Source organism: Myotis yumanensis, unplaced genomic scaffold, assembly GCF_028538775.1.
Source record: "Myotis yumanensis isolate MYYU_CA2020_CCGP unplaced genomic scaffold, mMyoYum1.0.hap1 SCAF_8, whole genome shotgun sequence".
In the NCBI taxonomy this organism is placed as follows: domain Eukaryota; kingdom Metazoa; phylum Chordata; class Mammalia; order Chiroptera; family Vespertilionidae; genus Myotis; species Myotis yumanensis.
In genome coordinates, this window is record NW_027223759.1 from 3,344,436 (window position 1) to 3,371,222 (window position 26,787).

At 55.3% G+C, this 26,787-nt stretch overlaps 1 protein-coding gene across 4 annotated transcripts in view; it reads right to left on the reverse strand.

The window, feature by feature from the left end:
* STAT1 (signal transducer and activator of transcription 1) overlaps positions 1–23,759 on the reverse strand; it is a 37,905-nt gene extending 14,146 nt beyond the window's left edge. For 2 of the 4 annotated variants that reach the window (XM_070421715.1, XM_070421713.1), the window contains exons 1-16: positions 23,642–23,759; positions 20,043–20,171; positions 18,711–18,855; positions 17,304–17,402; positions 14,642–14,731; positions 13,192–13,270; positions 11,807–11,898; positions 11,442–11,593; positions 10,602–10,760; positions 9,650–9,742; positions 7,940–7,999; positions 7,196–7,225; positions 7,011–7,104; positions 5,883–5,924; positions 5,426–5,509; positions 4,678–4,776 (exon numbers count right to left, since the gene is read on the reverse strand). In XM_070421715.1, coding sequence (XP_070277816.1) covers positions 4,678–4,776; positions 5,426–5,509; positions 5,883–5,924; positions 7,011–7,104; positions 7,196–7,225; positions 7,940–7,999; positions 9,650–9,742; positions 10,602–10,760; positions 11,442–11,593; positions 11,807–11,898; positions 13,192–13,270; positions 14,642–14,731; positions 17,304–17,402; positions 18,711–18,855; positions 20,043–20,170 — 1,446 coding nt within the window. In that variant the 5' untranslated portion in view covers position 20,171; positions 23,642–23,759. The remainder of the gene's footprint in view (positions 1–4,677; positions 4,777–5,425; positions 5,510–5,882; positions 5,925–7,010; positions 7,105–7,195; positions 7,226–7,939; positions 8,000–9,649; positions 9,743–10,601; positions 10,761–11,441; positions 11,594–11,806; positions 11,899–13,191; positions 13,271–14,641; positions 14,732–17,303; positions 17,403–18,710; positions 18,856–20,042; positions 20,172–23,641) is intronic. The other 2 variants (XM_070421716.1, XM_070421717.1) reach the window with 1 other exon arrangement.
* Positions 23,760–26,787: the final 3,028 nt, after the last annotated feature.

Sequence of the window (26,787 nt, forward strand, 5' to 3'; positions counted from 1 at the left end):
CCTCCCCAGGCCAGGACCTGCCTCGGGAGCCCTGTGACGCCAGATAGGCTGTGCTCAGGCCGGAGGCTCAGTGCCGCTGGGCAGGAGCCTGACACTAATGAGCCAGCAATACAGCGGGTAAGGTGTCTCAATGGACACCCACAGGGGCAGGTCACCTATGAACGGGTGACCAGAGCTTGTAACCGAGGCTTGCAGGAGCCCAACCCCTTCTTTGGGCTCAGGGGCTGTAGGTGTTCACGGTGACTGAGGGCTGTAGGTGTTCACGGTGACTGAGGGGCTGTAGGTGTTCACGGTGACTGAGGGGCTGCAGGTGTTCACGGTGACTGAGGGGCTGCAGGTGTTCACGGTGAGTGAGGGCTGCAGGTGTTCACGGTGACTGAGGGCTGCAGGTGTTCACGGTGACTGAGGGGCTGTAGGTGTTCACGGTGACTGAGGGGCTGTAGGTGTTCACGGTGACTGAGGGCTATAGGTGTTCACGGTGACTGAGGGCTGCAGGTGTTCACGGTGACTGAGGGGCTGTAGGTGTTCACGGTGACTGAGGGGCTGTAGGTGTTCACGGTGACTGAGGGCTATAGGTGTTCACGGTGAGTGAGGGGCTGCAGGTGTTCACGGTGACTGAGGGCTGCAGGTGTTCACGGTGACTGAGGGGCTGTAGGTGTTCACGGTGACTGAGGGGCTGTAGGTGTTCACGGTGACTGAGGGCTATAGGTGTTCACGGTGACTGAGGGGCTGCAGGTGTTCACGGTGACTGAGGGCTGTAGGTGTTCACGGTGACTGAGGGGCTGCAGGTGTTCACGGTGACTGAGGGGCTGCAGGTGTTCACGGTGACTGAGGGCTGTAGGTGTTCACGGTGACTGAGGGCTGCAGGTGTTCACGGTGACTGAGGGGCTGCAGGTGTTCACGGTGACTGAGGGGCTGCAGGTGTTCACGGTGAGTGAGGGCTGCAGGTGTTCACGGTGAGTGAGGGCTGCAGGTGTTCACGGTGACTGAGGGGCTGTAGGTGTTCACGGTGACTGAGGGGCTGTAGGTGTTCACGGTGACTGAGGGCTATAGGTGTTCACGGTGAGTGAGGGGCTGCAGGTGTTCACGGTGACTGAGGGCTGTAGGTGTTCACGGTGACTGAGGGGCTGCAGGTGTTCACGGTGACTGAGGGGCTGCAGGTGTTCACGGTGACTGAGGGCTGTAGGTGTTCACGGTGACTGAGGGGCTGTAGGTGTTCACGGTGACTGAGGGGCTGCAGGTGTTCACGGTGACTGAGGGGCTGTAGGTGTTCACGGTGACTGAGGGGCTGCAGGTGTTCACGGTGACTGAGGGGCTGCAGGTGTTCACGGTGACTGAGGGCTGTAGGTGTTCACGGTGACTGAGGGGCTGTAGGTGTTCACGGTGACTGAGGGCTGTAGGTGTTCACGGTGACTGAGGGGCTGCAGGTGTTCACGGTGACTGAGGGCTGTAGGTGTTCACGGTGACTGAGGGCTGTAGGTGTTCACGGTGACTGAGGGGCTGCAGGTGTTCACGGTGACTGAGGGGCTGCAGGTGTTCACGGTGACTGAGGGGCTGTAGGTGTTCACGGTGACTGAGGGCTGTAGGTGTTCACGGTGAGTGAGGGGCTGCAGGTGTTCACGGTGACTGAGGGCTGCAGGTGTTCACGGTGAGTGAGGGGCTGCAGGTGTTCACGGTGACTGAGGGCTGCAGGTGTTCACGGTGAGTGAGGGGCTGCAGGTGTTCACGGTGACTGAGGGCTGCAGGTGTTCACGGTGAGTGAGGGGCTGCAGGTGTTCACGGTGACTGAGGGCTGTAGGTGTTCACGGTGACTGAGGGGCTGCAGGTGTTCACGGTGACTGAGGGGCTGCAGGTGTTCACGGTGACTGAGGGCTGTAGGTGTTCACGGTGACTGAGGGGCTGTAGGTGTTCACGGTGACTGAGGGGCTGTAGGTGTTCACGGTGACTGAGGGGCTGTAGGTGTTCACGGTGACTGAGGGGCTGCAGGTGTTCACGGTGACTGAGGGGCTGCAGGTGTTCACGGTGACTGAGGGGCTGCAGGTGTTCACGGTGACTGAGGGGCTGTAGGTGTTCACGGTGACTGAGGGCTGTAGGTGTTCACGGTGACTGAGGGGCTGCAGGTGTTCACGGTGACTGAGGGCTGTAGGTGTTCACGGTGAGTGAGGGGCTGCAGGTGTTCACGGTGACTGAGGGCTGCAGGTGTTCACGGTGAGTGAGGGGCTGCAGGTGTTCACGGTGACTGAGGGCTGTAGGTGTTCACGGTGACTGAGGGGCTGTAGGTGTTCACGGTGAGTGAGGGGCTATAGGTGTTCACGGTGAGTAAGGGCTGTAGGTGTTCACGGTGACTGAGGGGCTGTAGGTGTTCACGGTGACTGAGGGCTGCAGGTGTTCACGGTGAGTGAGGGGCTGCAGGTGTTCACGGTGACTGAGGGCTGTAGGTGTTCACGGTGACTGAGGGGCTGTAGGTGTTCACGGTGAGTGAGGGGCTATAGGTGTTCACGGTGAGTAAGGGCTGTAGGTGTTCACGGTGACTGAGGGGCTGTAGGTGTTCACGGTGACTGAGGGCTGTAGGTGTTCATGGTGAGTGAGGGCTGTAGGTGTTCACGGTGAGTGAGGGGCTGTAGGTGTTCACGGTGAGTGAGGGCTGTAGGTGTTCACGGTGACTGAGGGGCTGTAGGTGTTCACGGTGACTGAGGGGCTGTAGGTGTTCACGGTGACTGAGGGGCTGTAGGTGTTCACGGTGACTGAGGGGCTGTAGGTGTTCACGGTGAGTGAGGGCTGTAGGTGTTCACGGTGAGTGAGGGGCTGTAGGTGTTCACGGTGAGTGAGGGCTGTAGGTGTTCACGGTGACTGAGGGGCTGTAGGTGTTCACGGTGAGTGAGGGCTGTAGGTGTTCACGGTGACTGAGGGGCTGTAGGTGTTCACGGTGACTGAGGGCTGTAGGTGTTCATGGTGAGTGAGGGCTGTAGGTGTTCACGGTGACTGAGGGGCTGTAGGTGTTCACGGTGAGTGAGGGCTGTAGGTGTTCACGGTGAGTGAGGGCTGTAGGTGTTCACGGTGACTGAGGGCTGTAGGTGTTCATGGTGAGTGAGGGCTGTAGGTGTTCACGGTGACTGAGGGGCTGCAGGTGTTCACGGTGACTGAGGGGCTGTAGGTGTTCACGGTGACTGAGGGGCTGCAGGTGTTCACGGTGACTGAGGGGCTGTAGGTGTTCACGGTGACTGAGGGGCTGTAGGTGTTCACGGTGACTGAGGGCTGTAGGTGTTCATGGTGAGTGAGGGCTGTAGGTGTTCACGGTGACTGAGGGGCTGTAGGTGTTCATGGTGAGTGAGGGCTGTAGGTGTTCACGGTGAGTGAGGGCTGTAGGTGTTCACGGTGACTGAGGGCTGTAGGTGTTCATGGTGAGTGAGGGCTGTAGGTGTTCACGGTGACTGAGGGGCTGTAGGTGTTCACGGTGACTGAGGGGCTGTAGGTGTTCACGGTGAGTGAGGGCTGTAGGTGTTCACGGTGACTGAGGGGCTGTAGGTGTTCACGGTGAGTGAGGGCTGTAGGTGTTCACGGTGAGTGAGGGGCTATAGGTGTTCACGGTGACTGAGGGCTATAGGTGTTCACGGTGAGTGAGGGGCTGTAGGTGTTCACGGTGACTGAGGGGCTGTAGGTGTTCACGGTGAGTGAGGGGCTGTAGGTGTTCACGGTGAGTGAGGGGCTATAGGTGTTCACGGTGAGTGAGGGGCTGTAGGTGTTCACGGTGAGTGAGGGCTGTAGGTGTTCACGGTGACTGAGGGGCTGTAGGTGTTCACGGTGAGTGAGGGCTGTAGGTGTTCACGGTGAGTGAGGGGCTATAGGTGTTCACGGTGACTGAGGGCTATAGGTGTTCACGGTGAGTGAGGGGCTGTAGGTGTTCACGGTGACTGAGGGGCTGTAGGTGTTCACGGTGAGTGAGGGGCTGTAGGTGTTCACGGTGACTGAGGGGCTGTAGGTGTTCACGGTGAGTGAGGGGCTATAGGTGTTCACGGTGACTGAGGGCTATAGGTGTTCACGGTGAGTGAGGGGCTGTAGGTGTTCATGGTGAGTGAGGGCTATAGGTGTTCACGGTGAGTGAGGGGCTGTAGGTGTTCACGGTGAGTGAGGGGCTGTAGGTGTTCATGGTGAGTGAGGGGCTGTAGGTGTTCATGGTGAGTGAGGGCTGTAGGTGTTCACGGTGAGTGAGGGGCTGTAGGTGTTCACGGTGAGTGAGGGCTGTAGGTGTTCACGGTGACTGAGGGGCTGTAGGTGTTCACGGTGAGTGAGGGCTGTAGGTGTTCACGGTGACTGAGGGGCTGGATACAGTGAACAATGAGCATCGACTAGAGTCAGTCGGCGGGGCGTGTGCACACTCTAACAATGATGTTGTTAGTAGAAGCACCCATTTTAAAGATGTACCAATAAAGGGCCTCATCCACAATACGCTATAATTGACCACCGACTGCCCGGCTTAGGCAAGCCCGAGGGAAATCACGGTTCTCATACAAATCACACCCACAAGCCTCCGCCTCCCCAGAATCACTCCAGGCCCCTGGCCGTGCCCTTGCTCTATGTCCCTCGGCACCTGGCCCTGGTGGCTCTTTCGGAGCGGAGCCGCGGAAGCGAGAGCAGGGGGTGTGGGTCCCCAGGGTGAAGGCAGACGTGTGCACGTACCCTGGGCTCCGTCACCAGCATGTTGTACCACAGGATGGAGGCCCAGCCGCTGGGGAGCTGGCTGACGTTGGAGATCACCACCACAGGCAGGGAGGTCGTCTGAAAGAGAGCAGAGACCATGAAATCTCCTGAGTCACAGCCATGTCGCCTTAGACCTCTGCACGGCCCGAGCCTGAGCCGGAAGTTATGGGTAAATTTACATAGATTTTACACTTCAAAATTAAAATGTCAAGTTATGTTCTTTCGCTCATAGTTTAGTTTTTTTTCTTAAGGTTGTCATTTTTTAAAAATTGATTTGAAAGAAAGATGGGGAGGGGGAGGGAGGAAGGGAAGGAGAGGGAGAGAGGAAGAGAGAGAGAGAGAGAGAACACTGATTGGTCGCCTCTCGCACACACCCCAACTGGGAATCGAACCCAGGACCCTTCAGTACACGGGGACGACATTCCAACCAACTGAGCCACACTGCCTAGGGCTTAATTTGTTTTTGATTTATCTTTGCGTTAGGAAATACATCTCGATACTTCATATAAAAACTAAGAGAATAGCTCAACTGAAACAATGTGCTTACAGAATTTGAAGATTCATTCAATCACCTAGCTTCATGACTCATTAAATTAAGATAGTATTAGCTGGAAAATACCATCTTTTCTTAGCAAGTAGGTAAATACCTCTAAAACAAAAACTGAGGAATAAAAATCCAAGCAAGTTAAATAAATAAAGTTTCCCACGTCGGTCACGTAAACCTCACCTCCAGGTCGATCACCAAGCCCGGCTGGCACAGCTGGGTCTCGAAGCTGAGGGAGTGCAGCTCCTCAGTCACGATGAGCGGGCCCTGAAAGAGAGGGGGCAGCGCTCGTCCGCGGCCTCAGCTCCCACTCCGCCCCGCGCCCAGGCCCGGCCGAGGGCTGCTCCCCACCCCCGGGCAGTCTGGAGGGTCCGGCCCACTTGTGAGCAAAATCGTTGGAAAGCCGTAAGCCACGAATGCAGAGTGTGTTTGCTGTTATTACAGATGCACCAAGTCCCCAGACACACCCACCGCTCTGCCCTGCGGGGCCCGAGCGCCTGTGCGAGGCGTCCCGGCCACAGGGTGCTGGGCCCGAGCGCCTGTGCAAGGCGTCCCGGCCACGGGGTGCTGGGCCCGAGCGCCTGTGCGACGCGGGGTGCTGGGCCACGCCCGGACAGACCTGCAGATGAGACAGACTCACCTCGTTGGTTCTGTTGCCGGCGTTCTTCTGTTCCTTCAGTTGCTATAAAACAAGAAGCCACCTTAGTACACGACACAACCTTCGAAGGTGCTATTTTCACTTACAAATCACACCAGAGTCGGGCCTTGGGAAGAAGGCAGGCCGGGAAGTTCTGCTCAGAACCAGAGCACACGAGGACAGGGCCTGTGCGGGTCCCCAGCAGGAGCCTCCGCAGCCGGGCATCGGCCAGCGGCCACGCGCAGAAGGAGCCAGAACACGGCTCCCCTGCCTCCCCTGAGTGACCCCATCTCCCTCCCCAGCTGCTCCAGGCTCCCCAGGCTCAGGGCTCTGCCTCTCCTGCCCTGGCAGCCCCCGCACCCCCCCCCACCCCGGCCCTGCCCCCCCACAGGCCCAGCAGTCCAGGCCCAGCTGAGACTGTCCTCACAAGGAGTCGATCCTTGTTGTCGAGGGAACAGCTCAGGGTCTGACAGCAGCTCTGGACGCCCTTGGGCTCCTGAGTTTGGACCGAGGCTCTCACACCAGCTCTAGCTTCCTGGCTGGGTTGCTGTTCACGAGGCTGGGAGGCCGCCAGGTGCAGGCTGCCTTGAGCCTCCCTGCAGGCCCCGGGAGCACGGAGGGCTTGCACCAGCCTGTCCTCAGCATGCACCCGGGTTTGCAGGGGCACAGGCGAGGCACCGCCCACCTCCACCCCTGCTGAGCGCCTGCTGCTGGGTGGCAGTGGTGCAGGGCCACCAGGGAGGCGAATGTGAGGAGGGGGCTGAGGAGACCTGGGGTCGGCCACACCTGGGCGGGGAGAAGGCACCGCCAGGACGTGGGGCGACAAGAACCTCTGGGGAATCGGCGCAGCCAGAGCGCGTGCCCTCCCACCTGAGGTCCCAGGCGGCACGTGTGTGAGCACAGGTCACTTATGGGAGACCCTGCCGAGTCCCTGCGGCCCAAATACAGTGTCTCCGGGAGAGAAACGCAGGAAACAGTGCACAGTCCTGGGGTGGGGAGGGACTGAGGTTCCCCAAGCGCTGGGGGGGCATCGCCGGCCACAGAGGGGGCATCTCCTCCCAGGGGGCCCCCCACATCCCACGAAGTCCTAGGAAACCTGACTCGCTGTAGAGGGGGAACTGGCCGCCCTACCAGGTGTCGGAACTCGGCCGCCAGGCTCCCGTTGGTGGACTCCTCCATGTTCATCACCTTGGTGTGCGTGCCCAAGATGTTGAACTTCCTGAACCTGGACAACAGAGGGCAGAGATACGAAAAGGGCTTGGAACTATGAAACAAGCAAAGAAGATAGTGAAATAAGTGCAAAGTACTCTACGTACCCTTTCACTGTGTTTCTCTCATTCACGTCCCTGCAAAAGAAAAGGATCTAGGTAAAGTGCTATCTATGCATTTAAGTTTTGAAATGAGCTTTATCAAAAATACGAAAGTATATGTAGACATAAAAGGTCACCAAAAAGGCTTTCTGCCCTTCCTTTCACTCACTCGCTCCCACACCAGCTCTGCCCAGTATCACTGGGTAATAAATTACGGGGCAGAAATTTTCATTTGTGCAACGTGTGAACAGCACCAACCAGCAGCCTCTTGTGAGGCATGAACTAGCTGATGGGTGCTAGCACGCCCTCATGCAATGCAAGCCTCGGTTGTCACTATTTATTGAGCAACTACTTACTTCACCATAGCACTGTGCCAAGCCCTGAGGCCTCCCCTCAGCAGAGCCCTGCTCGGCTGCTACAAAACCAAGAGGACCTTCGAAAGTGACAGCTTAATTCTCGGGCTGCAGAGTCATGGCAGCCTGGGCATGGGCAGCCTCCCCCGGGCGCGTAGGAGGGGAGGGGGGAAGAGAGGGTGCGGAGACTCGCTCAGTACCAGCTCACACTCGTAAACTTGCTCCTGTGCCCTCTAAACAGGCCGGGCGCGTGAGGGCACGAGAGGGATCGGAGTGGGAGCTACAATTACAATCCGCTGGGATCCTGTACAATGGCCTGGGCGTCGGCCTGTGTTTGGCTAACAAGACCAGTATTTCAATAGTACATGCATCTTAGATAGTATTCAAGATGTCTTACTTATCAAATAGAACTTTGACTTTCAAGTTATAATTCAGCTCTTGCAATTTCACCAGCAATCTGGAAAGAAAAATGAAAGTCATTATTACTTAAAAAAACTATCGATTATAATTTATTATGCCAATTCCCTATCAATAAACATTAGATAACCCCCACCTTCTCCAGTTTGGGTTATTACAAACAATGAAACTGACATCCTTATCTGCCCGCCCGGACTTCTGACAAGTGTGTTTGTGGGCCACACTCCCAGCTGTGACTGCGGGCAGAACGGCGACGTGACTTTGAGAGAGCGCAGCACCTGCTCCTACATAGCCTAGCCCACATGGGACCTTCACAAAACGTCTACTTTTAGTCAATTGTATGGGTAAAATATAGGAAATACCACTTTTACTAAAACTTGTATCTAATGCCTGTCCTCTTGGGAGAAGATAATCAGGAGATGAGGGGCCCTCCAATCACCCGGGCCGGTGGAGCAGTGGAGACTCAGGCTGCTGTGCTCCATGAGCTGGAGGCCTCGGGCAGGAGCCTCACGTCTCGCTCTGCTCCGTGTGGAGCAGGTGACGGGATGAGACTTCCGGTGCCCTCCCGGCTGTAGGTGCCAGGACCCAAGGTGCTGAGTGTAGCACCAGGAAGCAGCCCCTACGACCTCACTAACTGCCCAGCACACGGGACCAGGGCCGACTCAAGGCCAGTGCTGCCCCTGGAGCCCCACTGCTCCCCTGGCCAGTGCTGCTCCTCTGGCCAATGCTGATCCCCTGGCCAATGCTGATCCCCTGGCCAGTGCTGATCCCCTGGCCAATGCTGCTCCCCAGAGCCCGCTGCTCCCCTGGGGCCAATGCTGCTTCCCAGAGCCCACTGCTCTCCTGGCCAATGCTGCTCCCCAGAACCCGCTGCTCCCCTGGCCAGTGCTGCTTCCCAGAGCCCACTGCTCCCCTGGCCAGTGCTGCTCCCCAGAGCCCACTGCTCCCCTGGCCAGTGCTGCTCCCCTAGCCAATGCTGCTCCCTGGAACCCTGCTGTGCCCCTGGAGGGGCAGGTGAGCAGGGGCAGCTGCTCCACAGGAGGGAAAGCATGAAAACACCTTTGCAGTTTATCATCAGGAGAAAAACAGGCTGCAAAACAACTGGCAGAATCCCAGTTCTTAGAAATAAAATGCTGCACGTCATATGTATTTGTGTGTGCATGTGTCTATGTATAAACACATACACACACACACGTATTAACTCGTGTACTTATGTCGACGTGGACAAAACCCTGTGAGGCCTGGCACAGGCTGTTACCACAGTCGTCTATAGGTACTCAGGTAGCTCTGCGCATCTGATGAGAGCTGAGAACCCACTGGGCAGAAAACGTATGTGTCACAGGCCCACACACACAGGTGCATAGGGTTCTGGGGGCGCGTGAAGCTCTTCCACGGGCTGACGCTCGGAGGGAAGGGGCTGCCGGGACTCAGTCTGTTTCGCGCAGCCCTGCAGTCTGACTTCCTCGTGCAGTGAATGCGCACTGCATCTACACTGGAAACATCGGGTGTGTGTGCACTGTTTGCACACACATCTGCTACAGCTCTAGTGGGAGGAGACCAGCAGACTCTCAGCCTGAAGAAGTGCCCTCTGCGAACTCCTCCCTCCGATGCACCACCGGGCAGTGCTGTGGGGAGGAGGCAGGGAGCAGCCTTGGCGCAGGAGGCATCGGCTGCAGCCTGGCGTTCTCACCTCAGCTTCACGGTGAACTGCACGCCCGTCTTCAGGACCAGCGGCCTCTGCGGGTGCGTGGGCATGCAGGGCTGCCGCTCCACCACGAAGGAGCTGTGGGTCCCAGCAAAGCACAGGTTAGCATTCCAGGAAGGCCGAGCAGTAAAAACTGATCCCCCACAGAGGAAGGGGGTACAGGGCACATGCTGAGAAGCAGTTTGGAGGGCTCTGACGGTGGATAAAGTGAGGGTTCCTAGGCAGTAAAGCAACGCTCCGGTCTCATTTGCTCTCGACAGAATCAGAGGAACTGTCCTGAGCTGTGATCCTCTCCGCCAGCGAAAGCCCTCAGTTGGACTGTGTTCACGTACAGTCTGCACTGAGAAGCCAGTCTGCTAACGACTTACGGTAGTGATCCTTTCACAGCGTGCACAAGCATGGAATCGTAAGCGTTCAGGAGAGGGGATGGGAGAGCCTGAGAGGAGAGGAGGCCAGAGGGAGGGGACGTGTCTGATGAGGGGAGACCCACGGTCTCCGCACAGCCTGGCCGTGGAGGGACAGAGAAGGGGTGATATTTGCCAGTTCCCACTCTAGGTGGCCACAGAAGGAAGGACTCCGGAAAGAACTGACAGGCCATGAAAAGTTTATGTAACCCATTAAACCCTCCTTTTTTTATATAAATATATTTGTATCGATTTCAGAGAGGAAGGGAAAGGGAGAGAAGGATAGAAACATCAATGATGAGAGAGAATTGCTGTTCAGCTGCCTCCTGCACGCCCCCTACTGGGGATCAGGCCTGAAACCTGGGCCTGTGCCCTTGACCGGAATCCAACCCAGGACCCTTCAGTCCACAGGCTGACGCTGTGTCCACTGAGCCACACCGGCCAGGGCCCATTAACCCTTCCTAATTGTCTGCATTACCTCACAGCCTTCCTCGGGCAACAGAACTGCAGAAGGAGCGGACAGCCCCCCTTACCTCTGGATGAGCTGCTGGAAGAGGCTGAAGGTGCGGTCCGACAGGGCCTGCTTGTTCTTCGTGATGGGGTCGTGCTCGTAGGTGTACTTCTGCTCCAGCTCCTCGAGCTTTTTAAGCTGCTGGCGGACCTGCTGCAGACTCTCGGCGATGACAGTGAACCTGGGAGGCACGGACAGGGCTCTCAGTCAGAAAGCCCACGGCGGCCGGACTGAGGGCCCGCGGACACCAGCCAGGGGTCCTCACAGGTGACACACCCGCCATCTACACAGGTGCACTCGAACCGCAGGGGGCGGCGGGGACGAGGCTCCTCTCAGAGTTAAGAGGCTGGTATTTGGGGAGAAAAAACTAACGTTCTGCTCTCTCTGGCGGCCATGAAGCCCTCCCATTCGTTCCCAAGTGCAATCCAACTTCTCCTGGAAACCTCTGAGGCGACCCCTCCCCGCGCCCCCCATGGAACTCGTCAGGGCCGGCAGCACTGCACTGTCAGAACCCCCACAGCCCCTCCTGCCTGCACGCCCAGAGCTCCTTCCCGGGAGGGCCAGCTGCCCTCACCCTGCGCCCCAGGCCCGGCCAGGCCGGCACGCAGCTTCAGGACGCACTCATCCACCCTGGACGAACGGCCACACAAACTGTTATCTCACGTCTTCCTGGAAAATGCCTCAAGCTCGTCTGTTTTTAATACAACACCAGGACCCGAGTTGTTAAATGTGTCATGTGACGACCATGTCCCTGGTGTTCTGGCTCAGATGACGCACCCTTGGCCCGGGGACAGAGGGAGAGGCGTGCCCTGGCCCAGCGGAGCGGGGCTGGCCACCCGCAGGGGAGCAGGGCCACGCTCACCAGCTCTGCAGCTGGTCGAGGCAGGCGTTGGGGGGGCCCCCGATGCAGGCGCTCTGCTGCCTCCGCTTCCACTCCACCAGCTCGTCGTTGATGAGGGCCTTCTGGGTCAGCTCGGTGGCATTCAGCACCTCGATTATTTTGTGCACGACCTCCTACAGGGAGAGGACGAAACAAAGCAAAATCGATCTGCCTTTAATCGCTGAGTTTTAAATGATTTTCTTAAAAGCAAAGCCACTATCCTTTCATCTCAACGGGGCGCCATGTCACGTGGTTATAAAAATCATCGCTCCTCCTCCCTGAGCTTCAGCCCACTCCTCACAGTCCCTGACAGAAGCCGCACGTCTTCCCGGAAGGCGAGTCCCTACCTTTCTCTTATTGTCCAGCATCAAGTACATCTTCTGCAGCAACATCTGCTCTTGCTTCTGATCGCTCTTCGCCACGCCGTTGGCTTCGTGCTCTGTGAATGGGCAGAGACAACAGGCAAATGTGAAAGTGAAAGAAGACAGATGAGCGAAGGCCACGCCTCACAGGCCCGTAGCAGAGCTGTGGCCCAACGCTGTGGCGAGAGGTCCAATCGGGCCTTCTCCCATCTTTCTTGAACAGGAGGAGGAGAAGGTCCCACGTGTAAGAACTGGACGCATGGAACAAAGCCCCTGTCTCCAACGACCCTGTGGGGTGGAAACAGCGCTGCCTGGTTCTGAAGTTACTGTCACAGTCTGACCTCAACGACTTGCGTGGCAAACTCCAAAATCGCAGGTAAAAGAGCAGAAGAGAAGTAGGTGATTAGGAAGTTGGAGTAGCTGAGGTTCCTTCTCTCAGAGTTTTTACTCAAATCATACAAATGATCTCTCCGATATTTTTCATTGAATTTATTGGGGCGACACTGGTTAATAAAATTGCATAGGCTTACAATTCTACGACACATGATCCGTATAATGTGTGTTCACCACCCCAGTCAGGTCCCCTTCCCTCACCATTTACCCTCCCCCTTTGCTCTAATATTAACCACGCTATCCTCCAACGGACTGCTGGGGTCACAGCGGTACCCCATGTGTTCTACTACACAATGCACGCTTGTGGGTTTTGCAGTTGCTGTAACCAAAACAAACAACAAGCCCGGCCGGCGTGGCCCAGTGGTTGAGCGTCGACCAGGAGGTCACAGTTCAATTCCCGGTCAGGGCACATGCCTGGGTTGTGGGCTCCATCCCCAGTGGGGAGCATGCAGGAGGCAGCCGATCAATGAGTCTCTCTCATCACTGATGTTTTTCTATCTCTCCCCCTCTGAAATCAATAATAAAAATAAATAAAAATAAAAACAAAATAGAGCTACTGCTTGAAGACATGAGAAGAATGCTGACTGTTATCCGAGGAGCACACAGGCAGAGCTGGAACGTGTGGGGAGCTTTAGGCGTTGGGCCTGGGCGCTCACTCCACATTCCTAACCGTCTCTGTCAGCCAGTGGGCTAGACACAAGTAAAGTAACACGTCACCTGCCACCAAGGGCACCGCTGGGGCATAGGGATAGTGCTGCTGCCCCCTAGGGGTACAAGCCAGACACACACAGGACACCCTGCACAACACAGTAGCTGACCCCAAACATCCACAGCACTGAGGGCCGGAAGCCCTGGCGCCGCCAGAGGAGCGATTCCGTGTGGAAGGATCTGCGCGTGGGAAGGAGGACTGGTCCCTGTCAGCTCACGGAGGCAGGGAAACCCGCGGCCAAGGAGCACGGCTCCGCATGCGAGCTTACCTCTGTTCTGCGAGGTTTTGCATTTAAAGTCATATTCATCTTGTAAGTCTTCCAGCGTCTTGATTTCCTGCTCTATGCACTACAAATAAAGACATAAATAGGGTTGCTACTGAGCAGCTGCCACAACTTTAAGAAACAGATCACTGCTTCTAGAAGACCCAGAAAACCATGGCAATAATCCTGCTTCCTCAGAGGGACTAGACTTGCAAAATGCGAGTCATAGGCATGAAATAGTGACCATTTCATTAATCAATATATAGTAACTTTATTTAGAAAAGAAACTATACACCCAGCCAGGGTGGCTCAGTGGCTGAGCACCGACCCATGAACTAGGAGGTCATGGTTTGATTCCCGGTCAGGGCACATGCCCGGGTTTCGGGCTCGATCCCCAGTGTGGGGCGTGCAGGAGGCAGCTGAGCCATGATTCTCTCTCATCATGGATGTTTCTACCTTTCTCTCCCTCTCCCTTCTTCTCTGAGATCAATAAAAGTATATTTCTTTAAAAAAGGAGAGAGACTAGGAGCTATGTCAGGACTGGGCACGGACCCCCACTTCAGAGCCTAGGAGGCTGCGAGAGCGAGCTGCTCCAAAGGACCTGGAGTTTGGGAGGACGCGTCTGACGCACCCCATGCCAGTGTGACCCAGAGCCCCACGGGAGACCCCGGCCCTCATCCAGCCGGCCTTTTCCACAGACACGGGCTTCCTCCTCTTCCCCCCAACGGCCCTCAGAGTGCAGGGAGGGAGCGGACCCCCCCGGAGGCGCCGAGCAGCCCCTGCGGCCACACGCTGCCTCGCTGGGCATTCTGCTCCAATCGGAAACGCAGCAGCACTGGCTTCAGGGAGGTGCTTTTCTCCCCATCCAAGTCTTAGAGCAGCGGTTCTCAACCTGTGGGTCGCGACCCCTTCGGCGGTCGAACGACCCTTTCACAGGGGTCGCCTAAGACCATCCTGCATATCAGATATTTACATGACGATTCATCACAGTAGCAACATGACAGTTATGAAGTAGCAACGAAAATAATTTTATGGTTGGGTCACAACATGAGGAACTGTATTTAAAGGGCCAGGAGGTTGAGAACCACTGTCCTAGAGGAAAGCAGGTGCCCGGACGGACCATGTTTACCCGGGGCTCCGTGTAACCAGGGACTCCGGCTAGAGAGGCGCAGACACAGGGGCGATTAGAGCAGCAGCTCCTCGTTTACCCGGTGATGGGGAAAGTCAGTTACCACACGGCGCTACGGGAAGGAAGTGAGCTCAGTGTCTGCAAGTCACACCAGGAAGGCCTGAGTCTGCTACGCACTGGTGTCACCAGCTTGTTTACTTGAGGTTCGGGGCCTCAGCTAAACTTTGCCTCGCAACTGTTTAAAGGACTGAGACGAGTTACTGTGGTTACACTGGAGCCGCTGAAACCTGCTTCCCTCCCCAGAGAGCTGCGGGACACGGTACTCACCATCACCTTGTCCTTCACGGCCCTCACTCTGGCGTCCAGCTCCTTCTGCTTGTCCAGCATCACCGTGCCCTGAAAGCTCCCCGACTGAGCCTGTTTCGGGGGTGCAGGTAACAGTCACCTTTCCCTCTGGGACTGACCTGCTGGTCACACTCCCAAGCCAAGCCCATACCGCGTGCCCCCCACGCCCTCCGAGACCTCCCCGAACTCCTCCTCAGGCTTCCCACAGGAGCGCCTGTAAGAAACGGTTCCGTTCCCAGGGCCCTGGAGACAACGCTGGCGAGCTGTGAATGCTACAGAAGGACCAGGCTCAGTGCGTGCCTGACGTAAACACGCAGCATTTTAGAAATTTTCCCCTGGCCCACACAGCTGCAGGCGCACACAGGGATTTGTTTCGGGGTTTCTCAGATTCTGTAGACGAGATTCTTCTTCTTAACCCTGGACTCCTAGGATTTCACTCATGTGGGTGAACACCAACAGCGGGGTGGGGGGTGCCAGAGGGAAGCGGGTGGGGGAAGAAGGGGGCCCTAATATAAGGTGATAGGACACTTGACTCTGGGTGGTGGACACACGGTGCAATATACAGGTCTCATAACAGACACCCACACCTGAAACCCGTACGTTCATGTGGACCAATGTCACCCCAATAGATTTAATAAAGAAAGAACCCTGTCCTTGTTTGTCTTAAAGCCTCGGAGTCCCCGTGTGTCCCAGGCCGGCCGCCGCTGGCACCTCAGAGCTTGCTGGGAGGCAGGGTGGCGGGTCCTTGTCTGATTCTGACTCAGACACCCCTGTGACTCACCCAGGTGACTCAGAGGCATGAGGCGCTGCTGCTACGGCCTTCGGGGCACAAACCTTTCGCTCACTAGGCCGGGTTCCCGTCGGACCAGTCAGCTTGAGTTTAGAGCAAATAATATATACATCTTTAAATGCTTAGCCCTGGCCGGTTTGGCTTGGCGGACAGGGCGTCAGCCTGCAGACTGAAGGGTCCTGGGTTTGACTCTGGTCAAAGGCACATGCCCAGGGTTGCAGGCTTGATCCCCAGTAGGGGGCGTGCAGGAAGGAGGCAGCCGATCCCTGATTCTCTCTCATCATTGATGTTTCCATCTCTCCCTCTCCCTTCCTCTTTGAAATCAGTAAAAATATATTAAATTTTTTAAAAATAAAAATAAATGCTTAGAGCAGTAAGGTGCATTCAGAGTGACAGACACAGGGCCTGGGAGGAGGCAGAGACTGGCCGGATGCCCAGGACGTGCGTGAGGAAGGGCAGTCGCCACCCCTACGTAAAGACTCTCTCCCTCTGCTCCCACATCTCACAGTGCCCCCTGGGTGTTTGTTAGAGAGATGCCCACAGGGCACACTCCCGTGTGCTCTGGCCTTCTCCCCGTCTCAGCCAGAACCACCCACCCCACTGCGGTGCCACACTGCCTGCCTGCTGGGCTGTCCCCACCACCCAACACTCAAGGAAGGAAGGGACAAATGCCACAGCAACTTTAAAGCTGCTGGGCCCTGGTCACAGGAAGGGCTGTATTAGATTTAACAAAACCGTGGCCAAATGTCTTGCCCTGGTACAGCCCTGTCCCGTTCACCGTTTGGCTGCCCTGGAAATTTAACGGGTGCCACAATCCTATGTAAAACACAGCTCCTGGCCTGGCCAGGTGGCTCAGCGGTTGAGCGTCGACCTGTGAACCAGGCGGTCACTGTTCGATTCCTGGTCAGGGCACAAGCCAGGGTTGCAGGCTCCATCCCCTTTGGGGACGTGCAGGAGGCAGCTGATCGATGATTCTCTCCCATCTCTGATGTTTCTCTCTCTCCCTCTCCCTTCCTCTCTGAAATCAATACAAATATATTTAAAAAAACAAAAACAAAGCTCTTCCTGGCGTGTAGCTCAGTTGGTTAGAGCATCGTCCTGATACTCCCCGGTTTGGGATTTGATTCTGGTCAAGGCACATGTAATGAATGTATAAATAAGTGAAACAACATACTGATGTTTTTTCTCTCTCCCTCTCCCTTCCTTTCTCTCTCTCTCAAATCAATAAATTAAAAACAAAACAAAACCCGAAGCTCTTGCCTGTCCCATCAACCAGTTCTCCTCCCAAAGCCTCCTGTGCCGTCAAAGCCCCCCGTCACCCTCCCTCGCCTTCCCAGCTCAGCACACAGCGTCTCCCAGGGAAGTTACAGATCAGTCACCCTGGACCTTTCACTGTCTCACTCCCACCTCTGAGCCTTCACGACAAGCCCTTCGGTACCATGTCCAAAACCTGCCCCCCTCTGCTGCGTGCACCCCATCTCCCTGCCCTGGGCTGCGGCAAGAACCCACTCACGGCCTGCCTGCCTCCTTACTGCCCCCGCACCTCAGCACAGTGTCCAGACCCGATCTACACAGCCAGGCCCCAGACACCCCATCACTGTCTACACAGCACCCTCCCCGTTATCTCCATGGCGATCCTTACTATCGGGAAGAACTATGTTTACTCGTCGTCTCTTCCATTAGATCGGGCGCCTTTCCCGAGCCTGGGTCCGCAACACCCCTATTTCTGATTTCCCCGCTCCCTGGGGCTATAGCACCAGAGGACTGCTCACCACCACCTCAGTAATATTTGTTGGAAAAATAAATGCGTTTATTTTGTTATTATCACCAGTGTTTAATTAGAAGAAAAAGTACCTGATTGAATCTCTGGGCATTTTCCAGAATTTTTCTTTCCTCCTTCAGACAGTTATAGATGATCATAGACATCAGTATTGGGTCTTCCTGGAAATTATCCTACACACGGTGGTGAGGACAAAAGTAAATTAAGTATCAGAATGTTTAAGCCATTGTGCGTTATGAATTGAGGTGGACTTGCTCATATTCACTGAGAAACCTCATCTTGCATTTATTACGTTCTACAGAAGTTAGTATTTGGTAAAATCAAAATATTCTTTTCACAAATTCTGACAAAAACTGCTCTAACTTTCCAATTAAGTGCAGGTACCTCAATTACTTCTTGATTTTAAAAACCAAGTATTTTCATACATGGTTCCTATAATACTTTTTCTTTGGTCTCTACTTTTCTTTTATAATAATGATCTTTTGTTAGGATCCCGAGACAACGCAAGTGATGCAGAAACGACCCATGACATTCCCGCTGGTCTCTGCTTCAATTAGACCAGAGATATTCTTCTCAATTTTTCTGTTTCCTTGTCAAAAGTAGTTTGCAAAATACCGGCAATCATGGCTTTTTATTTTTTTTAAACAGCCACCATGGCTTTATATAACAGGTATATGCAAGCAAAGTCGATAGGAGGACAAATGTTTATGAAGTTAATCTGACTTCCTCATCCGCTGGCATTATAAAACCCTAGAGCCATTCACAGAGGGAAAAAACAAGGTTCTCACGACCGACCTAAGCTGAACAGTTGGTTGCGTTTTATGAAACAAGAAAACAACGGTGCTCGCCTCCATTAAAACAGGAACGTTCCACTGATACAGAAATGACTATGGGAGCCAGACTTAAGGACGCGGGAGTGCTTCTGAGGTAACCCCCAAGCTCGCAGCACATCCCCTCCTGCCGGAGCCCCCTGGACCTTCCCTCGCAGGGCAGCCCCACAAGAAGCAAGGCCAGGAGGGCCTCGTTCCAACGCCCCGATGCCCCGGGGGCTCCCGGGAGGCCTCACTGTGCTGGGCTTACTCTCCATCGGAGACCAAGGACTCAGACGGGACTCAGCACTGAAGCTCCTTCGAGCTTTGACATCTCGCTATAGCTCACTGCTCTTAAAATGGAATCTTTTTCCTTTGGTTTAAATAGCGACAACTGTTAGTTAAACAAGTTTATAGCATCACGTTTTTCTCAGAATTACAGATGCCTAACACGTGATACGCTGAAACCTAAACATTCCATATGTGCTTACAAAACGAGCTGACCTTTTATTTTACTTGTGCTCTGAAGTATTCCCCACGTAAAGGGACTGGACTTACAGTCTCTGACTTGTCTAAATGCCAGTGAGTGTGTGCTCATAGTGTTTGGCGAATGGAAAAACTCTTATGTAAACACGGGCACATTCCGACGGACGCACAGAACCCAGGTCGTACCTGCAGGTTGCGCTTGCTTTTCCTGATGTTGTGCTGCAACAGAAAGTTGTTTTCCAGAGAAAAGCGGCTGTACTGATCGTCCAGCTGCGACAGGAGGTCGTGAAAAAGGATGGTGGCGAACGAAACATCATTGGCAGCGTGCTCCCTAGATGGGAAATCCACACACTTCACTTAGGGGCTGTTTTACACAGACAAAATCACCACTGCCCTCCACACGGAAGCTACTAACAAGAGCGGTGAGTGCTCTCTGGGTTTTGATGGCTTTCCTGTCACATGGACCCCGCTTTCAGCGGCACTCTGTACAATGTTCCTGCTATATCCAGCTAGCCTGAGAAATCCTAGAGCCCCAAGACTGCGCACAACACTGCTGATGGCGATCGACTCTGGAGGGGAGCAGTCAGCAGGGGACTTCATTTTCTGTGCCGAACACTTTCGGAACATCACAAGCACTGCAGTCGGCAAGGAGAAATTCTAAAGTAGAACATGGGTCACTTTTGAGAGCTATGCCCTGTATGCGTCTTCATATCTCTCATCAATATTTATTATAACTCAGCTTTAATGATTTCTTTTATTTTCTTTCTATGGCCTGTGCCCTAACTTGGGAAGTAACTGGTGTCGCATTACCTAACGTATCCAAAGCATTTAGGAGCATCTATAATAATAAAAGTGTAATATGCTAATTAGACTGGAAGACGTCTTTCCTTCTAGACCAGTGGTTCTCAGCCTTCCTAATGCCGCGACCCTTTAATACAGTTCCTCATGTGGTGATGACCCCCAACCATAAAATTATTTTCGTCGCTACTTCATAACTGTAATGTTGCTACTGTTATGAATCGTCATGTAAATATCTGATATGCAGGATGTTTTTTCATTGTTACAAATTGAACATAATGAAAGCATCGTGATTCATCACAAAAACAATCTGTAATTATATATGTGTTCTCCAATGGTCTTAGGCGACCCCTGTGAAAGGGTCGTTCGACCCCCAAAGGTGTCGCGACCCACAGGTTGAGAACCACTGTTCTAGACAAAGCTGCAGCCCCTGGTGGTGGTAGGCGGGGCCAGGACCAAGGCCTTTGCATGCATTTCGTGCACCAGGGCCTCTAGTGTATCGTAATTAAACTGACAAAACTACGTGAAAGTACTTAATGACTAATGTGTGTAGCTGTGCAGAGACACGTGCCACTTTTCAAACCAACACTCTTCTGTAACAGACAATCCCCGTGGCCGCTGATGAGGTTCATCTTCTAGTCAACGTGGCTCCACGTCCCTGGATCAACAAGTTCCTCGAAAAGCAGAGAGCAACGCCCCCCTCTCCAGCGCCCTCCTTACCAGTCCTGCTTTTCCAGCCACTGGGCCAGGTACTGGCGGATCTCCATGGGGAAGCTGTCATCGTAGAGCTGGTGCACCTGCTCCAGGAACTTGGCGTCCAGCTGCTGGAGCTCGTACCACTGGGACATCCTGGAGGAAAGCAGACGGTCACACTGCTTAGCGTGGTGCCTCCTGCGGATGCCTTGCTTGATCCGAAACATAACTTGCCTCTGAACTACATTGCTTCAATAGTGTCTGTATTAGAAAGCCTGGCTTTTTGTTGTTGTCACTTTTTAATCTTTATTGTTTAAAGTATTACATATGCTCCCTTTTCCCCCTTGGCCCCCTCCGGCCCGCCCGCCTTCCCAGCCCCCCTCCAAGGTCTTTGGTTGATTACCTCCCACCCACTCTCCCCTGCCTTCCCTCCAGAGATTCCACACTCTTTTTTTTTCTTGTTTTTTTTTTAAAGCAACTTCTTTCTTTCTTTTTTTAAAATTTTTTTTTATTGATTTCAGAGAGGAAGGGGGGGCAGAGAGATAGAAACATCAATGATGAGAGAATCATTGATTTGCTGCCTCCTGCGCGCCCCACACTGGGCACTGAGCCCACAACCCGGGCATGTGCCCTTAACCGGAATTGAACCCGGGACCCTTCAGTCCCCACAGGCCGACGCTCCATCCACCGAGCCAAACCAGCTAGGGCTGCACTCTGTTTTTGAAATTGACTTTTGGAGTCAGTATTTTTTTTCTTTTCCAGAAAACACATTGTAAGATCTTTGCTTAAACTTCTCGGGGAAGCCCTTTCTGGACTCCTTACTTAAAGGGACACCACTTCTCACCCTGGAAAATGCTATGCCTCTTCCTGATGCATTTTTCTCCATAGCACTTACCACCATCTAACCTACCACGTATTTTCTTCTTCTTTTTTTAAAGATGTTTCTTATTGATTTTAGAGAGGAAGGGAGAGGGAGAGAGAGATAGAAACAGCAGTGATGAGAGAGAATCATGGATCGGCTGCCTCTTGCACGCCCCCTACTGGGGATCGAGCCCGCAATCCAGGCATGCGCCCTGACGGGAATCCAACCTAAGGTACACTGGCTGGGCCACATATTTTCTTGCATATTTTCATTACTTTTGTTTTCCTCACACGAGGAAAAGGATTCCCGGGAGGTTTTGTTCACTGCCGTACCTCCAGGACAGTGCTGGACACACAGTAGGTGTTCAATAAATACGCCCTTTAAATAAATCTGTACTCTTACCAAACAAATAAATGCAAAACAACTTAGATTTACTTTAGGACAAATCATAAGAACTCTCCCAAAATCGCTCTCTTACAAATTACAGTACATTTGTCATTTAACTCAAAGAATTTTAAACTCATATTTCACATTTTATGATTCATAGGTTAAAATGGATTATTCTTGTTATATAGCTTTTAGAAGAGACATGTTTTCTTCTTTGCCAACTGCAAACAGTAAATCTGGCACAAAATGTCTTAAATCTCAGTAATAACTTAAAGCTGGAAACAACATCATTAAATATATGATAATTGGGAAGGATCAAGTAATACTATCTCTTTGCATAATTGTAAGTCTGTTTTTACACAGCAATTCTAAAGATTAAGAATTAAGACAAAAACCTAACTGAAGGGAGCCCTGACGTGGGAGACGGGGAGCCTCCCATCGCCAGGGCAGTTTCGGGTTTGCACCAGGCTCAGCGACACCGTTTGGTGGATGGGCATGAGTGTTGTCCCGCCCGCCCTCTGAGGAGGGGTCTGGCTTTGCAAGCAGCGACTGGCTTGCTGGCGAGCACGTGCGCAGCACAAAGTCATATCTACTCCACCAATGTCCTCCCAAAGGACGATAAGGACATGGTGGGAGGCAAAGCTGTGACCGTCACGGATGCCAGCAGGAACGGACCCAGCCCACCCTGCCGCCCTCTTTCTCTGGCCACTCGATGCTCACGTCAAAATGTCTGTGCCTGAGCGGAAGGCTCCAGCTCTGTGGTCTCTCCCACCCTGTCATGCGTCTCCTAAGGATGTGCCTCAGGTAAGTACGCGCCAGAGAGGCCGCGACGGCTCCGGCCAGGCAAGTGACCCCAGGCCACTCATCGGCCTGTCAACAGGCTGGTGGTTGGGACCCGATGAACTAGGCCAGAGGCATTACCTGGCACCCAGCAGGCAATCAATCATTCACACCAACAAAACCAGGCTCCATCTTACCAAGCATGTCACCAACACAGGGATCGGCACGATCGTCTGTCCTCCCATGACCTGGCTCCAGTCCCAAGACCTCCTGCGTCCCGGCCTCCGCACGACTTCCCAATCCAGCCTCTGCCACCCTCGGGTCGGACCACATCCCTCGTTTGTTCAAAACTGCCAGTGTGTGTGTGCTCAGGCTGACTTCCTCCCAGGCCTGCCTTCTTCATCTATGAGCAAAGCAGCCCAGGCACCCAGTTCTCCCTGGGTGTTGGCTCTGCCCAGCGTCCCTGCTGTTGCCCTCGAAGACAGTGTCCCCACAGATGTCTGCCTCTCCACATCCTACCAGCCTCCCAGGGAGGTGCACACGCCCCTTCTCCTAGAGCTGCCTGAGCCTGACTCAGAGACAGCGGTGCTTTCCTAGACGTGGACACCGTGGCATTCTGTACCTGTTAGAGCGCGGCCCCTGCCTTCCATAGAGAGCCAGTCCCCTGCCTGATGTCAGCTCCGAGTTGCAGGGACCATGTCTCAAAAAAAAAAGCCCTCTGCTCCTGGGACAGCGTCCTGCACATGTCATGTACCAATAACAGTTGGTGGAATTGGAAATCTGGTGTCTGACCGAGAGCAATAGGAGTAAAGAGCGAACCGTATTCCGGCCCAACCTGTTTGAGCCCCGCACCCTCATTCAGCAGCGGCTGCACCCTGGCTTCCCCGGGGGCTCACGTCTGATTCCCATCCCGTAACAGAAACCACCTCTCCAACCTGCACAGACAGCAGGCCAAGCGCAGTCACCCCCACACCAGTGCGTCTACCCCCGAGCTCCTCGGGACAAGCCAGGAAAGCTCAAGGAAGAAGGGCTGTATTATTGGGGGGTTTGCAGGGAGGAAACGATCCCTTTCTTATTCTGGGAAGACACTAAGCTCCTTGCACATCGAGACACAACCAAGTCCCCGGCCATGCACCGTCCCTTCACTGCCATGGGCAGTCCTGACCCATCGCCTGTGCCCCCGCGAGGCGCTGGGGATTCCGTCCGAGCAGCAGCTGCACCCAGCGCTCAGGGGCCAGACCGTCGGGTTTGCGGACACTGGACGACCAGAACGCTCTGCAGGGGCGGATGGAACAGGCCAACCCAAACTTCCCGCCGGCCCTGGAAACCTGGGCGCGCTGGGCAGGGGCGGGAAGGACGGCACCGCGGGGGAGAGGCTTTCACAAGCCATCTTTGCCGCCATGGCAAGGCTGGCCGGGCAGCCGTGCTGACACCGAGAGCCGCACCTGGGACACTCTGGACACGCGCCCTGCGGGGAGGGGGCCGACACACCTGTCAGCGCTGCCAGCCCGTCCAGGCCGGGCGCCCCGCGGCCCCTCCCCGCCCCGCCGCCGATCGGACGCATCCCAGCCCGGTACCGGAACCCACGCTCACTCACTCTGCGCGCCGGGCGAGCGGGACGGGCGAAGGCGCCCCCGGGCCGCTTCTGCTGGGCCTGGGTCCGGCAGGTGTCGCTCAGGTGAGGCGGGACCTCCCTGCAGACTCAGCGCCGGAAAACGAAAGTGCCGGCGAGGAGAAAAGCCAGTGCCGACCGCCTCGCCCCCTTCGCCTCCACCAATCGGCGGCTCCGCGCTCAGCCAATCGGACGCGGCTGTTCCGCGCGCGCGCTGCCTCCCCCCGCGGGGCCGCCGACCGGCCAATCCGCTGGGCCCTTCCGTAGCCTTTGGGCGGGGACTCCGCGTGAGTGACGTGTGGCACTGCTGGTCTGGCAACTTGGCTGCGGGACAGTTGCGTTTTCACCTTCTAGGGAGCAACTGAGAAGGAAGTGGGCGCCGAGGCCCAGACTTGGAAATGTCTGCATGGCTTCCCCGTCTGAGAGCCTGCGGCGGGGGCGGCGCGTCGCCATCGGAAACTCACGTGGCAGCTGAAGCCCGTGGGGGGCGTGCAGCGGGCAGCCGGTCCATGATTCCCTCTCATCATGGAGGTTTCTCTCTCTCTCCCTCTCCCTTCCTCTCTGAAATCAATGAAAACATATATATATATTTTAAAATGCAGTATAGAGAACACAGGACCAACTCGGTGGTGCAAGCACATATAGAAATGTGCCCTGGCCAGTGTGGCTCGGTGGATAGAGCGTCGGCCTGTGGACTGAAGGGTCCCAGGTTCGATTCCGGTCAAGGGCATGTACCTGGGTTGCGGGCACATCCCCCGTAGGAGGCGTGCAGGGGGCAGCTGATCGATGTTTCTAACTCTCCCTCTCCCTTCCTCTCTCTGAAAAATCAATGGAATATATTTTTTTAAAAGAATATATGGAAATGTAAATACATGACAGAAGAGGGCGACAGGAGAGGGGAAATGGAGCGGTGGGCTACTTGATCTTTTTTTTTTTTTTTAATCACTTTCCCCTATTACAGTTGCAGCCCAACCGTTCGGGGACGCCTTTGAAGTCGGTGCTTCCAGGAGCGCCGCTCGGGCCGCGGGGAGGGAGGTGCCGGGCGCCGCGAGGCCGGGCTGGGGGCGGGGGGTTCCCATGGCAACGGGCCTGCGCGGCGGGAGGGGCGCGCCCCGGGGAAGAGCCGCCCCACGTGCTTTCGGGGAAACGCTCCGAGGCCGAGAAGGCGCCGAGTTGAGGGGAAACGAAAAGCGAAAGCCGGCCGGGCGCGGTGCGCAGGCGCGGGCGCAGGCCGGGGCTTTCCCGCGGTGCCCCCTGCAGCCCCGGGTGCCCGCCCCCCGCAGCCCCCGGCGTGCACGCGCGCACCCCGCGCTCCCTGCCGGGCCGCACCTGAGAGGCGTGGTCCTTGCACAGAATGGGGCGTGGAGGCGGGAGGGGACCATGTCCCGTTGCTTCGGGTGCTGGGCAGCTCGCCCGCCCCACTCCCCCGTCTGCGCTTCCCTGGGAGTCGCCCCCGTCCTAACCTCGCTTCTCCGTCTGCACCGTCTGCACCGTCTGCACGCGGCTCGCTCGGGCCTTGCGGGTCCTGCAAGCTCTGCCCCCTCCCAGCGGGGTCCCTGACCTTGAACCGGAGATGAAGCGGGGCTGGCTGTCTCTGGGGCTGTCCTTTCTCTAGGCCAGTGGTTCTCAACCTTCCTAATGCCGCGGCCCTTTAATACAGTTCCTCATGTTGTGGTGACCCCCAACCATAAAATTATTTTCGTTGCTACTTCATAACTGTAATTTTGCTACTGTTATGAATCGTCATGTAAATATCTGATATGCAGGATGTATTTTCATTGTTACACATTGAACATAATTAAAGCATAGTGATTCATCACAAAAACAATATGTAATTATATATGTGTTCTCTGATGGTCTTAGGCGACCCCTGTGAAAGGGTCGTTCGACCCCCAAAGGGGTCGCGACCCACAGGTTGAGAACCGCTGATCTAGACCCACGAGGGCTTTCTTCTCTCTGGGGTCGCATTTCTCCCGGTGATTATGCCAAGGGGGTGGGAGAAGGGGGGGCGGGAGGGGGGGGACAGGATGACAGTCACTGGACCGTGATTGGGAAAGTGTGGCGGCTCTGCCTGCAGCCTGCGCTGCTCATCCAATGGTTCCCAGAGGCACTGCCTCACGTCTGGGGGCTCTGCTCACCCACTCTTAAAGGGGTCTGCCTACCTACTAAGAGGGGCCTGGGGGCCAACCGAGGACCTCCAGGGTGAGGGGACCCACCCCACTGGACCCAGCCTCCAGCCTGCAGTGAGCGAGCGCGCCAGGCCCCAGGGCTGCACTTCCCCCGACCCCACAGTGCAGACGGTGCCTGTCTTCTCCAGCCTCCAGGAGAGGGCATGGATAGTTTCCAGTGCAAAGGGAAAATGTGGGGCCCCTTTTCCAAATGTACTAAGAATTTCAAGAAGGCACCAGCAGAGCCTTCAACCAAGCTGGCCGTCCCCCTGCCCGCCCCCGGGGACTGCATAGGGAGCCGGAAGGCCCTGGCGGGAGCCTGGACGAGGGCTTGCTCTGCAGAAGGCTGGCTACCTGTTTAGATAAAACCAGTGAAGACCTGGATCTAACGAAGAAACAGGCCAGGACACCACTCCTTCCTGGAGAACTTGTGTAGCATCAAGGCCTTCAGCGCTCCCTGGAGAGCCTGCTGATCAGCTCTGCCTCCCTTCTTCTTTTTCATTGATTTTAGAGAAAGGAAGATGAGAGAGAGTGTGAGAGAGAGAGAGGTGGATGGGTCTCATGGGTTGGTTGCCTCCCACACATGCCCCAGCTGGGACTGGGGATCAACGCTGCAACCCAAGGACATGCCCTTGGCCTGGTATTGACTTGGACACCCCTGGGTGTGCGGCCCACGCTCTGACCATTGAGCAATGTCAGCCAGGGCTCCGGGAAAGGATTGTAATGAGAGCGTCATTCTCCCACGCCGTCTAACCCCTTCCCATCCCCACCCTGTCTAGGCATCCTCCAAGATTCTTTCCTCAGAGGCAGTGGTGAGACATCAAGTGGATGACTGTGAAACCTTAGGTAAGACAGTGGGGTGGAGCATTTTTACCCGGGGCAGGAGGAGTAGGGCCCTGAGTTTAAGGAGAGGAGATAGGGGGACATTTCAGGAACTCTTGCGTGGGCAGGTGTCTGGGATGC